General features: G+C 48.7%; 1 protein-coding gene across 3 annotated transcripts in view; it reads left to right on the top strand.

Moving 5' to 3' along the window:
- Positions 1 to 12,377, top strand: part of RNF225 (ring finger protein 225) — a 52,216-nt gene extending 39,839 nt beyond the window's left edge. For all 3 annotated transcript variants that reach the window (XM_040324997.1, XM_040324998.1, XM_040324996.1), the window contains one exon: positions 11,312 to 12,377. In XM_040324997.1, the coding sequence (XP_040180931.1) occupies positions 11,336 to 11,965 (630 nt within the window). In that variant the 5' untranslated portion in view covers positions 11,312 to 11,335 and the 3' untranslated portion in view covers positions 11,966 to 12,377. The remainder of the gene's footprint in view (positions 1 to 11,311) is intronic.
- Positions 12,378 to 13,501: the final 1,124 nt, after the last annotated feature.

Genomic DNA, 13,501 nt, shown 5'->3' with positions numbered 1-13,501 from the left:
AGTGCCTCCTTACATCTCAGGTGTCCCCAGCGGAGTACTTCCCTACATCTCAGGTGTCCCCAGCAGAGTGCCTCCTTATATCTCAGGTGTCCCCAGCGGAGTGCTTCCTTACATCTCAGGTGTGCCCAGCGGAGTGCCTCCTTACATCTCAGGTGTGCCCAGCGGAGTGCTTCCTTACATCTTAGGTGTCCCCAGCAGAGTGCTTCCTTACATCCCAGGTGTCCCCAGCAGAGTGCCTCCTTACATCCCAGGTGTCCCCAGCAGAGTGCCTCCTTACATCTCAGGTGTCCCCAGCGGAGTGCCTCCTTACATCTTAGGTGTCCCCAGCAGAGTGCTTCCTTACATCTCAGGTGTCCCCAGCAGAGTGCTTCCTTACATCTCAGGTGTGCCCAGCGGAGTGCCTCCTTACATCTCAGGTGTCCCCAGTGGAGTGTCTCCATACATCTCGGATGTGCCCAGCGGAGTGCCTCCTTACATCTCAGGTGTGCCCAGCGGAGTGCCTCCTTACATCTCAGGTGTCCCCAGCGGAGTACCTCCTTACATCTCAGGTGTCCCCAGCGAAGTGCCTCCTTACATCTCAGGTGTCCCCAGCGGAGTGCCTCCTTACTGTGACTAAGGCCCACGCAGGGCTGAAACTTGTAAGCACTGGGACTGGTGATGTAACCCATATTCGTTATGACTAAGGTCCACGCAGGGCTGAAACTTGTAAGCACTGGGACTGGTGATGTAACCCATATTCGTTATGACTAAGGCCCACGCAGGGCTGAAACTTGTAAGCACTGGGACTGGTGATGTAACCCATATTCGTTATGACTAAGACACACGCAGGGCTGAAACTTGTAAGCACTGGGACTGGTGATGTAACCTATATTTTCTATGACTAAGGCCCACACAGGCCTGAAACCCATAAGCGTTGGGACTGGTGATGTAACATATATCCGTTGTGACTAAGGCCCATGCAGGGCTGAAACTCATAAGCACTGGGACTGGTGAGGTAACCTATCTCTGCTATGATTAAGGCCCACACAGGGCTGAAACTAGTAAGCATTGAGACTGGTGATGCAACCTATATCCACTATGACCAAGGCCCACACAGGGCTGAAATGAGTAAACACTGGGACGGGTGATGTAACCTATTTCCGCTATGACTAAGGCTCACACAGGCCTGAAACCCATAAGCGTTGGGACTGGTGATGTAACCCATATTCGTTATGACTAAGGCCCACGCAGGGCTGAAACTTGTAAGCACTGGGACTGGTGATGTAACCTATATTTGCTATGATTAAGGCCCACACAGGGCTGAAACTCATAAGCATTGGGACTGACGATGTAACCTATATTCGTTATGACTAAGACACACGCAGGGCTGAAACTTGTAAGCACTGGGACTGGTGATGTAACCTATATTTTCTATGACTAAGGCCCACACAGGCCTGAAACCCATAAGCGTTGGGACTGGTGATGTAACATATATCCGTTGTGACTAAGGCCCATGCAGGGCTGAAACTCATAAGCACTGGGACTGGTGAGGTAACCTATCTCTGCTATGATTAAGGCCCACACAGGGCTGAAACTAGTAAGCATTGAGACTGGTGATGCAACCTATATCCACTATGACCAAGGCCCACACAGGGCTGAAATGAGTAAACACTGGGACGGGTGATGTAACCTATTTCCGCTATGACTAAGGCTCACACAGGCCTGAAACCCATAAGCGTTGGGACTGGTGATGTAACCCATATTCGTTATGACTAAGGCCCACGCAGGGCTGAAACTTGTAAGCACTGGGACTGGTGATGTAACCTATATTTGCTATGATTAAGGCCCACACAGGGCTGAAACTCATAAGCATTGGGACTGACGATGTAACCTATATTCGTTATGACTAAGGCCCACGCAGGGCTGAAACTCGTAAACACCGGGACTGACGATGTAACCTATATTTGCTATGATTAAGGCCCACACAGGGCTGAAACTCATAAGCATTGGGACTGGTGATGTAACCCATATTCGTTATGACTAAGGCCCACGCAGGGCTGAAACTAGTAAGCACCGGGACTGAAGATGTAACCTATATTCATTAGAGACCTCTGAGAACTGACATTTTTTAATTATATACTGGAAACATATAATAAGCAAATAGCAAACCTGTTAATCATTTTTTAATAAAAACAGAAGTCTCGGCCGCCTCCACAAATGAGACCACGTGACAAGGAAGCGCGGGGTCCTCGGTTTTTATCATAAATGAGGGTTAATGGGCCCTCTTGACTATTGCGCCCAAAGTCAGACAACATCATTAACTGGAACATTAGATGTCGGCGGGAAGGTGGGCGGCGGGCGCACAATTGCATGGCGTCACCCGGCCTCCCATAAAGCGGCGATACTTAATATTCAGCGGCTGAAACTCAGCAATCAGCCGGGAGGCGTCCCGCCGCGCCGAGACCCTCATAGGGAGCATACCGAAGAGAAGCGGAATGAGCGGCCGATGCCGGGGGTGAGATTAGCGCTATCCCGGAGACTCGGCGAAGGATAATGGACTCATTTAGCTGCTCCATAGAACACTAATAATTAAAACTCACAGAGAGAGAGAGAGCTCAGCGCTGTGCTAAAATTGGAGAGAAAGGAGGATAATAATACGTTCGCTTCCCGCCTCTAACAATCGGGAATCAGAGCGCATATTGTAATCCGTTATACACCACCGAAAAAATCATTTATCACATTTCATGAATTATTTTACCCCTTAAAAAAAGAAATGGAGGCGAAGGAGAGGAAAGATTTGGGGAAAATTATTTTGGCCATCAGTAAAATTTTGACAAATTGGAAATTCTTAGTTTTTCTTATTGAGCTGCTTAGGTGATATTTACTTGGAAAAAAATCTTCTGGCATCCTTCTCTGTCTCCTGTAATATGTCTGCAGTCTCTGACCATCTCCCATCGCCTATCTGCGATCTATGACCATCTCCTGTAGTATGTTTGCAGTCTCTGACCATCTCCTGTACTATGTCTGCAGTCTCTGACCATCTCCTGTAGTATGTCTGCAGTCTCTGACCATCTCCTGTAGTATGTATGCAGTCTCTGACTATCTCCTTACTATGTATGGAGTCTCTGACTATCTCCTTACTATGTCTGCAGTCTCTGACCATCTCCTGTAGTATGTCTGTAGTCTCTGACCATCTCCTGTATTATGTCTGCAGTCTCTGACATCTCCTGTATTATGTCTGCAGTCTCTAACCATCTCATGTAGTATGTCTGCAGTCTCTGACCATCTCCTGTATTACGTCTGCAGTCTCTGACCATCTCCTGTAGTATGTCTGCAGTCTCTGACCATCTCCTGTAGTATGTCTGCAGTCTCTGACCATCTCCTATCGCCTATTTGCGATCTCTGACCATCTCCTGTATTACGTCTGCAGTCTCTGACCATCTCCTGTATTACGTCTGCAGTCTCTGACCATCTCCTGTAGTATGTCTGCAGTCTCTGACCATCTCCTGTAGTATGTCTGCAGTCTCTGACCATCTCCCATCGCCTATCTGCGATCTATGACCATCTCCTGTAGTATGTTTGCAGTCTCTGACCATCTCCTGTACTATGTCTGCAGTCTCTGACCATCTCCTGTAGTATGTTTGCAGTCTCTGATCATCTCCTGTAGTATGTCTGCAGTCTCTGACCATCTCCTGTAGTATGTATGCAGTCTCTGACTATCTCCTTACTATGTATGGAGTCTCTGACTATCTCCTTACTATGTCTGCAGTCTCTGACCATCTCCTGTAGTATGTCTGTAGTCTCTGACCATCTCCTGTATTATGTCTGCAGTCTCTGACATCTCCTGTATTATGTCTGCAGTCTCTGACCATCTCATGTAGTATGTCTGCAGTCTCTGACCATCTCCTGTATTACGTCTGCAGTCTCTGACCATCTCCTGTAGTATGTCTGCAGTCTCTGACCATCTCCTGTAGTATGTCTGCAGTCTCTGACCATCTCCTATCGCCTATTTGCGATCTCTGACCATCTCCTGTAATACGTCTGCAGTCTCTGACCATCTCCTGTAGTATTTCTGCAGTCTCTGACCATCTCCTGTAGTATGTCTGCAGTCTCTGACCATCTCCTGTAGTATGTCTGCAGTCTCTGACCATCTCCTGTAGTATGTCTGCAGTCTCTGACCATCTCCTGTAGTATTTCTGCAGTCTCTGACCATCTCCTGTATTACGTCTGCAGTCTCTGACCATCTCCTGTAGTATGTCTGCAGTCTCTGACCATCTTCTGTATCATGTCTGCAGTCTCTGACCATCTCCTGTAGTATGTGTGCAGTCTCTGACCATCTCCTGTAGTATGTCTGCAGTCTCTGACCATCTCCTGTAGCACAGAGACGTTTCTTGTCGTTGGTCATCAGGTTTGGACACATCTCAGGAGACATTTTCCTTATTCCCGGAGTTGTCACTCTCTACCGACATTCTCTTTTTCTATCCCGATGCTCCAACAAAGCAGCTAAATATTCCAACCGCACACAATCTCAGACAGTAACGTTGTAACATTCTGACATTTCTTACATCAGGAAATGGCATTTAAAATAGTAACTTATCCCGGAGATCCTCCCCCCTCCCCCGGCTCCCTCTGACCCTTGAGGGACATCTCCGGCTATTCAAGTCAATTCAGAGGAACAGTCTAAAGTTTTCGTAAAGGTCAAGCGGTTTATATTTTGACAGAAAGGCGCTCTCGGTTGTTAACGGCGTTCTAATGATGCGGCTATAAGAAGTCCATAAATCTCATGAAGATTCTTCTATGTAGCCTGGCGGTTTTTTCGGAATGCACACCTGACATTGGCATTCCAATAATAACTGTAAAGTGCGCTTCCAACTTAGGGGGTCTCTAAAAATAGCTTTGCGTGTGTCTGGTCATTCATGGAAACGGGTATAGGCAGGTGCAGGTCGCTACTTTGTCACTAGGTGGCTCTGAAGCAGAATAGTGTCTATTACAGTGGTTAGTGACACCAGGTGTTAGGCCCCTTTTAGATGGAGCCCTCTCACAGCGATATCAGGAGCAGAGGCGGCTGGTGCTCCAAATTTTTTGGGGGGGCGCAAAAACAAACTGAAAAAAAAAAAACATCAATTGCAGCCACTGTGCCCATCATTTGCCGCCACTGTGCCCATCAAATGCATCCTCCGTGCCCATTAAACGCAGCCACTGTGCCATCAAACGCAGGCCCTGTGCTATAAAACACAGCCATTGTGCCCATCAATTGCTGCCATGTGCCCATCAAGAGTAGCCACTGTGCCCATCAAACGCAGCCACTGTGACATCAAACGCAAACCACTGTGCCCATCAAGCGCAGCCACTGTACCCATAAATTGCTGCTACTGTGCCCATCAAACGCAGCTACTGTACCCATCAATTGCTGCTACTGTGCCCCATCAAATGTTGCCAATGTGCCCATCAATTGCCACTACTCAAATGCTGCCAGTGTGTCCATCAATTGCCGCTACTGTGCCCCATCAATTTTTGCCAGTGTGCCCATCAATTGCCACTACTGTGCCCCATCAAATGTTGCAGTGTGCCCATCAATTGCCGCTACTGTGCCCCATCAAATGTTGCAGTGTGCCCATCAATTGCCACTACTGTGCCCCATCAAATGTTGCAGTGTGCCCATCAATTGCCGCCACTGTGCCCCATCAAATGTTGCAGTGTGCCCATCAATTGCCGCCACTGTGCCCCATCAAATGTTGCAGTGTGCCCATCAATTGCCACTACTGTGCCCCATCAAATGTTGCAGTGTGCCCATCAATTGGCACTAGTGTGCCCATCAATTGCCGCTACTGTGCCCCATCAAATTTTGCCAGTGTGCCCATCAATTGCCGCTACTGTGCCTCATCAAATGCTGCCAGTGTGCCCATCAATTGCCGCTACTGTGCCCCATCAAATGCTACCAGTGTGCCCATCAATTGCCGCTACTGTGCCCCATCAAATGCTGCCAGTGTGCCCATCAATTGCTGCTACTGTGCCCCATCAAATGCTGCCAGTGTGCCCATCAATTGCTGCTACTGTGCCCCATCAAATGCTGCCAGTGTGCCCATCAATTGCCCCTACTATGCCCCATCAAATGCTGCCTGGCACTTACCTGTCTCGGATCAGGTCACCAGCGGTCTCCTGTACGTCCTCCATGTCTTCTTCCGTCCTCTCGCAGGCGTCCAATCACAGCGCCTGACGTTTCAGTCAATCAGGTGACAGGTAACAGACTCGGCAACCTGATTGGCTGAGAGGCGGTTCAGTGTTAGCAAAGCAAATTCCTTTGATTTTCTACAGCATGGCCCCCGCTGTTCACCTTTTTTGGGGCGCCTATGGCTCTAATCAGGTGCTTCCAAAAAACACCTCCACCGCTGTAATTCAGGTGCCCAGCGCCCGAAAAAGGGTCCGGGCACCTGAATAGGGGGTGGCAGCGGCGATCATAGATTCATGCAATGCATGAATCTATCTATGGTGATTAGAGCGGTGCCAGGAGAAAGGGGCGGTGCCCATGCGCCCCTTATGGACGCACCGCCACTGATCAGGAGTAAGTCAGCACCTATAAATAAGTCAGGTAGGGAGGAGCACAGGCACACTTGGGACATAGGAGCTGAACACCCCACACCTGTAAGAATGTAGTCAGCACATATAGGCCTTGGACAGAGCAGGGGGCCAGGTGGAGTGGACCTGTTCATAGGAGGCGCTGGCTGTAGTCATTCTGTCCCATTTGAGTGAGATCTGATGACCCCGGCAGAAGGGAGACTGTAAGGCTATTAAAGTGCTGCACATGCTTTCACCTGTGACTACTGCAGATCATCCACTAAATGTGATTGACTGTGTAATTTCAGGTGACTCCGGAATGTATGTCTTGAGGTGTGACTGTAATGCCATTTCCTGAATACCACCCTGCAAGTGCACTTGGCAGTGCAGTCGCTGTAGATCTGAGGGGGACATGCAAGGAAAATAAAAAAACAGCATTTTTGCCTGCATGATTGGATGATAAAATCAGCAGAGCTTCTCCTAATTTCAGATCTACAGCGATATACAGCAACTGCACTTACAAGTGGATTTCCCTTTAGTAAATCAACCCCATTGTCTCCAATTTTCAAGCCCTGATGAAGGGGGGCAAAACACGTTGGCTCTGTGACTTTGTGAAATCTTTTCATTTGATCTTATATTGAAATTTATAGCTGGAGGACTAAGTCCTGGTGTGGCTCTCTAGTCCAAAGAAACTGTGGAAATCATTTGGCATGGAGAAGATGCCAGCCCAGAATCCAGATACTAAATGCCCCTGAAACGCGTTGTCTCTGTGACAAAGTCTTTTCATTTGATCTTATATTGAAATACGTTTATAGTTGGAGGACTAACCCCCGGTGTGGCTCTCGAGTTAATAAACAATTGCCATAACTTTAGTTTTTATTCAGTCTAATACATATTGTCTCCAATTGTCTAGCGCTGATGAAGAGGGGCGAAACACGTTGGCTCTGTGACTTTGTGAAACCTTTTCATTTGACTTATATTGAAATACATTTATAGCTGGAGGACTAAGTTTGTGTGTGGCTCTCGACTCTTAGGTCTATTTAGTTAAAGCCAATAAAATGGTGGAAATCCTTTGGCATGGAGAAGCTGTCACCCTTCCATCTTTGCCAAGCAGTAAAAACCACAGGGGGTTGCTAACCTTTTCCTGTGTTTCTACAAAAGTAGTTTGAAGAATCCTTCTCAGAAAGTTTGAAGACTTCGCTAGAGAAAGGTGGCCAATGGCCAAGGCCAAGCCATCGGAGAGCCAGTGACATTACCAAAACTCTTTTTATCTGAACCTTTTTGAGAGGGGCACTTTCTATGTATGTGGTTTGTTTCAGCAGTCACTGTTCAGGTGTTGTGATGGCCATCGGTGTCTGAATATAATAGCTATCAGTGAAGAGTTCTCCATCCAAGTAGATCAGGGGTCTCGAAAGATTCTAAACAAAGGGCTACTTTACTGTCCTTCAGACTTTAGGGCAGCACTAGGGCCAGTGGGAGTATAAAATGTCCTGGCGTCCCCTGGGAGTAAACAATGCCCCATCATTGGTGTCAATGGAAGGCATTTTGCCCCATCATTGGTAGCAATGGAAGGAATTATGCCCCATTCTTGTTATCATTGGAAGGAATTGTGTCCCATCATTGGTATCAATGGAAGGAATTGTGTCCCATCATTGGTGTCAATGGAAGGAATTTTGCCCCATCATTGGTATCAATGGAAGGAATTATGTCCCACCATTGGTGTCAATGGAAGGAATTTTGCCCCATTATTGTTACCAGTGGAAGGAAGTATGCCCATCATTGGTGTCAATGGAAGGAATTTTGCCCCATCATTGGTATCAATGGAAGGAATTATGTCCCATCATTGGTGTCAATGGAAGGAATTATGTCCCACCATTGGTGTCAATGGAAGGAATTTTGCCCCATTATTGTTACCAGTGGAAGGAAGTATGCCCATCATTGGTGTCAATGGAAGGAATTATGTCCCATCATTGGTGTCAATGGAAGGAATTTTTGCACCATCATTGGTATTAATGGAAGGAATTATGTTCCATTATTGTTACCAGTGGAAGGAAGTATGCCCATCATTGGTGTCAATGGAAGGAATTTTTGCACCATCATTGGTATTAATGGAAGGAATTATGTCCCACCATTGGTGTCAATGGAAGGCATTTTGCCCCATTCTTGTTATTATTGGAAGGAATTATGCCAATCATTGGTATCAATGGATGGAATTATGCCCATCATTGGTGTCAATGGAAGGAATTTTGCCCCATTCTTGTTATCAGTGGAAGGAATTGTGTCCCATCATTGGTGTCAATGGAAGGAATTTTGCCCCATCATTTGTATCAATGGAAGGAATTATGTCCCATTATTGTTACCAGTGGAAGGAAGTATGCCCATCATTGGTGTCAATGGAAGGAATTTTGCCCCATTATTGTTACCAGTGGAAGGAAGTATGCCCATCATTGGTGTCAATGGAAGGAATTGTGTCCCATCATTGGTGTCAATGGAAGGAATTGTGTCCCATCATTGGTGTCAATGGAAGGAATTTTAGCCCATCATTGGTGTCAATGGAAGGAATTGTTCCCCCAACGGGTGGATAAAGGCAAGCAAAGGACAGCATCTGGTGTCAAACTTTGGAGACTGCTGAAGGAATACAGAAATCCAGTGAGCTCCTAACTTCCTGTAGTGAGCCGACAACACTGCCTCAGCTGCACTGAAATCCCAAGCAGTGTTTTCAGCCCTGCCTGGGGTTTTCTCTGCTGGACTACAGAATTTGGCCTTTCCCCACCTCTCCACATGCAAAGACTTATGTCTTTCCCAGCAAAACAATGTCTTGACAAGGAAGATTCCACCCATACGTGGTATGTAGGGAAAGGCTCTCGGGAAATGTAGTTCTGGGGAGCTGCCTATGCCCTATGTCAATAAGAACTAACACAGGGCATTCTGCTGATCCCAATAGCTGCTACTGCAAGAATTTTACAAGCCTGGTGGTGGTTTCATAGGGATTATAAAAGCTGATTACCGCTACAGGAAAAAGTTAAAAGTAAAAACAAATTCTAGGACATGTTCTAGGGGTTGGGGGGAGGTCTGAGGATAAATGTGGGTCGTGCCAATACAAGTTCTTTAAAGGAGTTGTAAAGGTTCGTTTTTTATATTCTAAATCGGTTCCTTTAAGCTTGTGCATTGTTGGTTCACTTACCTTTTCCTTCAATTTCCCTTCTAAATGTTTTTTTTTCTTTGTCTGAATTACTCACTTCCTGTTCCTCCTCTGTAAGCTTGCCCCCATCATCCGAGCTGTTCTGGCTGGGGGTTAGTCAGCGTGCTCGCCCCCTCCCTTGGGGGGTTCACAGTGTCTCCCCGCAGGGATGTATTCCCAAGGGACGGGGCGAGCAGGCTGACTAACCCTCAGCCAGAACATCTCCCCGCAGGGATGTAGTCCCAAGGGAGGGGGCAAGCACGCTAACCCCCAGCCAGAACATCTCTCCGCAGGGATGTAGTCCCAAGGGAGGGGGCGAGCACACGGACTAACCCTCAACCAGAACGTCTCTCCGCAGGGATATAGTCCCAAGGGAGGGGGAGAGCACACTGACTAACCCCCAGCCAGAACGTCTCCCCGCAGGGATGTAGTCCCAAGGGAGGGGGCGAGCACGCTGACTAACCCCCAGCCAGACGCTGCGTTCACAGCGTCTCCCCGCAGGGATGTATTCCCAAGGGAGGGGGTGAGCAGGCTGACTAACCCTCAGCCAGAACGTCTCTCCGCAGGGATATAGTCCCAAGGGAGGGGGCGAGCACACTGACTAACCCCCAGCCAGATGCTGCGTTCACAGCGTCTCCCCGCAGGGATGTATTCCCAAGGGAGGAGGCGAGCAGGCTGACTAACCCTCAGCCAGAACGTCTCCCCGCAGAGATGTAGTCCCAAGGGAAGGGGCTAGCACACGGACTAACCCCCAGCCAGAATGTCTCCCCGCAGGGATGTAGTCCCAAGGGAGGGGGACAGCACGCTGACTAACCCCCAGCCAGACGCTGCGTTCACAGCGTCTCCCCGCAGGGATGTATTCCCAAGGGAGGGGGCGAGCAGGCTGACTAACCCTTAGCCAGAACGTCTCCCTGCAGGGATGTAGTCCCAAGGGAGGGGGCGAGCACGCTAACCCCCAGCCATAACATCTCTCCGCAGGGATGTAGTCCCAAGGGAGGGGGCGAGCACGCTGACTAACCCCCAGCCAGATGCTGCGTTCACAGCGTCTCCCCGCAGGGATGTAGTCCCAAGGGAGGGGGCAAGCACACTGACTAACCCCCAGCCAGACGCTGCGTTCACAGCGTCTCCCCGCAGGAGTGTATTGCCAAGGTAGGGGGCGAGCAGGCTGACTAACCCTCAGCCAGAACATCTCTCCGCAGGGATGTAATCCCAAGGGAGGGGGCGAGCAGGCTGACTAACCCTCAGCCAGAAGGTCTCCCCGCAGGGATGTAGTCCCAATGGAGGGGGCGAGCACGCTGACAAACCCCCAGCCAGAACAGCTCTGATGATGGGGGCAAGCTTACTGAGGAGGAACAGGAAGTGAGAAATTCAGACAAAGAAAAAAACATTTAGAAGGGAAATTGAAGGAAAAGGTAAGTGAACCAACAATGCACGAGCTTAAATGAACCAATTTAGAAAATAAAAAGGAACCTTTACAACCCCTTTAAGTATCCAGGCTGTAGATCGCACATGACTGGCCAGAGAAGCCGATTGTTAAAAAAACATTGACAAAATGTGGTAACTTGTTTTCTAAAATGTTCTCACTTATTTCTACAGATCTCCAATGCTGAATTGTTCATTATGGCAGAAGAAGAAGCAGCCCCGGATACCAACTCTGAGGGTGACGGACTCTCCGAATGTGTAATCTGCTTCACACCATATGACACTCTCTTCCATCTTCCCAAAATCCTCTCCTGTGGTCACGTGTTCTGCCTAGAATGCCTCTCCCGGATCACGGTTGGATCGACGGAGCCGCAAACTCTCCCCTGCCCCATATGTCGGTCGGCCACGCCGGTTTCCTCAAAGAAAGGCCCACCTGCGCTGTCCACAGACAGAAACCTGTTGACCAGGCTCAACAAATCGTTCTCCTGCCCAACGCCTTCCCTGAGGTTCAACCGGAAGCGCGGCGTTTTGTATGTTCCACAGACTAACAGCCTAAACATCAGCTCGGTGAGCCTCAGCGTGGACTTAGGACGACCTCCACCGGACCCTCACTCCCCTCGAAGGTTGTGCCTGCTCTTCAGGTCAGGTGGCTGCGTCTTCTACGGCTCTATCGTTCTGATCATCATTCTGACCATAGCGCTCATCCTGGCCGGAGTCTATATCTTCTACTTACTCCCTTGGCGTTTCAATAGCACTGCGGGCCCTGGAATGGGGGGCAATACTACCGTCACACCAAATAATACCACCTCAGGAACTGGTGATCGTTGAGTCCTGTCGTATTAGCCGACGGTAACATTTTTAAAGCTTGGACTTCTGAGGATAAGAAAAGATGAACACAAATAATAACTTCTGCCCATGGCAGGAAATCTCTTCTCCGTTAGCTGGCTGTTGATGGCCACCACCATAGAATCTTGGGACAAAGGTCTTCTTCTACACCTCTCAGTGCTACGGAGATGCTGCAGTTGACTGTGCCTTCTAAAACATGTCATCAGGAAATGCCAATGTGCCAACGCCAGATCCTAGAAATGAGTTCTTGCGAAAGGTTGATTCATCAAAGCACTGCCAGAAGGAAGCACTGTGCCATTGAATGAGCCATTAAGTCTGACTTGCTGAGAGCTCTTCATGGGCTCTCGCTAATGACTTGCTGCTATTGTAATGAAGAATTAAAATTGTAAATTATTTCGAACAAGCTTTTATTCAGCACCACGGGTCTATACAAGCTGTAGATGGCAGTTTCCACTATTTGGAGTACAAAGAACTTGTGTCGTTAATGGTCTTAAAAAAATCAGGTGGCTTTTTCTACACTGTAAACCAATGTAAAAATATGCATGTTGCCGCTCAGGCTCTGGAGGGTCCTAGTCCAATGCCAACCACCTGTTCTGACAAGAAAGGTCCCCCGTCGAATAATGCCCACCCTGTACTGCGCAGGCTCAGTAAGGAAAACATCGGAGCTGCTGAAAGTCTCCGAACTTGAACAGCTTACACGGGGGCCTGCGCAATGAAGATGACATTGTGCCACACGCTGCCGCACGCGCCCGATGCTCGTGCAACTCTGCAAGGGGCGGGTGTATTATTCATTGAACTCTGCAAGGGGCGGGTGTATTATTAATTGAACTCTGCAAGGGGCGGGTGTATTATTCATTGAACTCTGCAAGGGGCGGGTGTATTATTCATTGAACTCTGCAAGGGGCGGGTGTATTATTCATTGAACTCTGCGGATGCATACAGAAGAGCCCGTATTGTATCATGATGGGCAGAGCTCATACGATGGGGGTGGATTTCTCAAAGAGGCGAATGTATTATTGAGAAGCCTGTGCCCTTTATTGGGAAATTCACCCCCAATTTATCAGCTCAGCCCATCATTATTAACCACTTCCCGCCTGGTCAATGGACAATTGACGTCCGGGAAGTGGTTGTGAAATCCTGACTGGACGTCTACTGACGTCCTGCAGGATTTCATGCCGGCGCGCGCCCGTGGGGGCGCGCAGCGCGGCGATCGGTGATGCAGGGTGTCAGTCTGACACCCTGCATCTCCGATCTCGGTAAAGAGCCTCCAGAGACTTGCACAAGCATCGGGAGCGTGTGGCACAATGTCGGCTATTGTGCACAGGCGCCGTCTACAGCTGATCTTAAACTCAGATGTTGGCGGCTTTCGGCGGCTCCGTACTGCGCCTGCGGTCATTATTCGACAGGGGGCATTTCTCGACAGGACACCGGCACTACGATATGCATCAGGAAATTACTCCTTTATTAGTGACATGCAGGGAGATACAGCCAGTGAAAGTCGACGTGTTTCAGCCAGTA

This window comes from Rana temporaria, chromosome 9 (genome assembly GCF_905171775.1).
Source record: "Rana temporaria chromosome 9, aRanTem1.1, whole genome shotgun sequence".
Taxonomy (NCBI): domain Eukaryota; kingdom Metazoa; phylum Chordata; class Amphibia; order Anura; family Ranidae; genus Rana; species Rana temporaria.
This window is presented reverse-complemented; position numbering and strand designations above follow the sequence as displayed.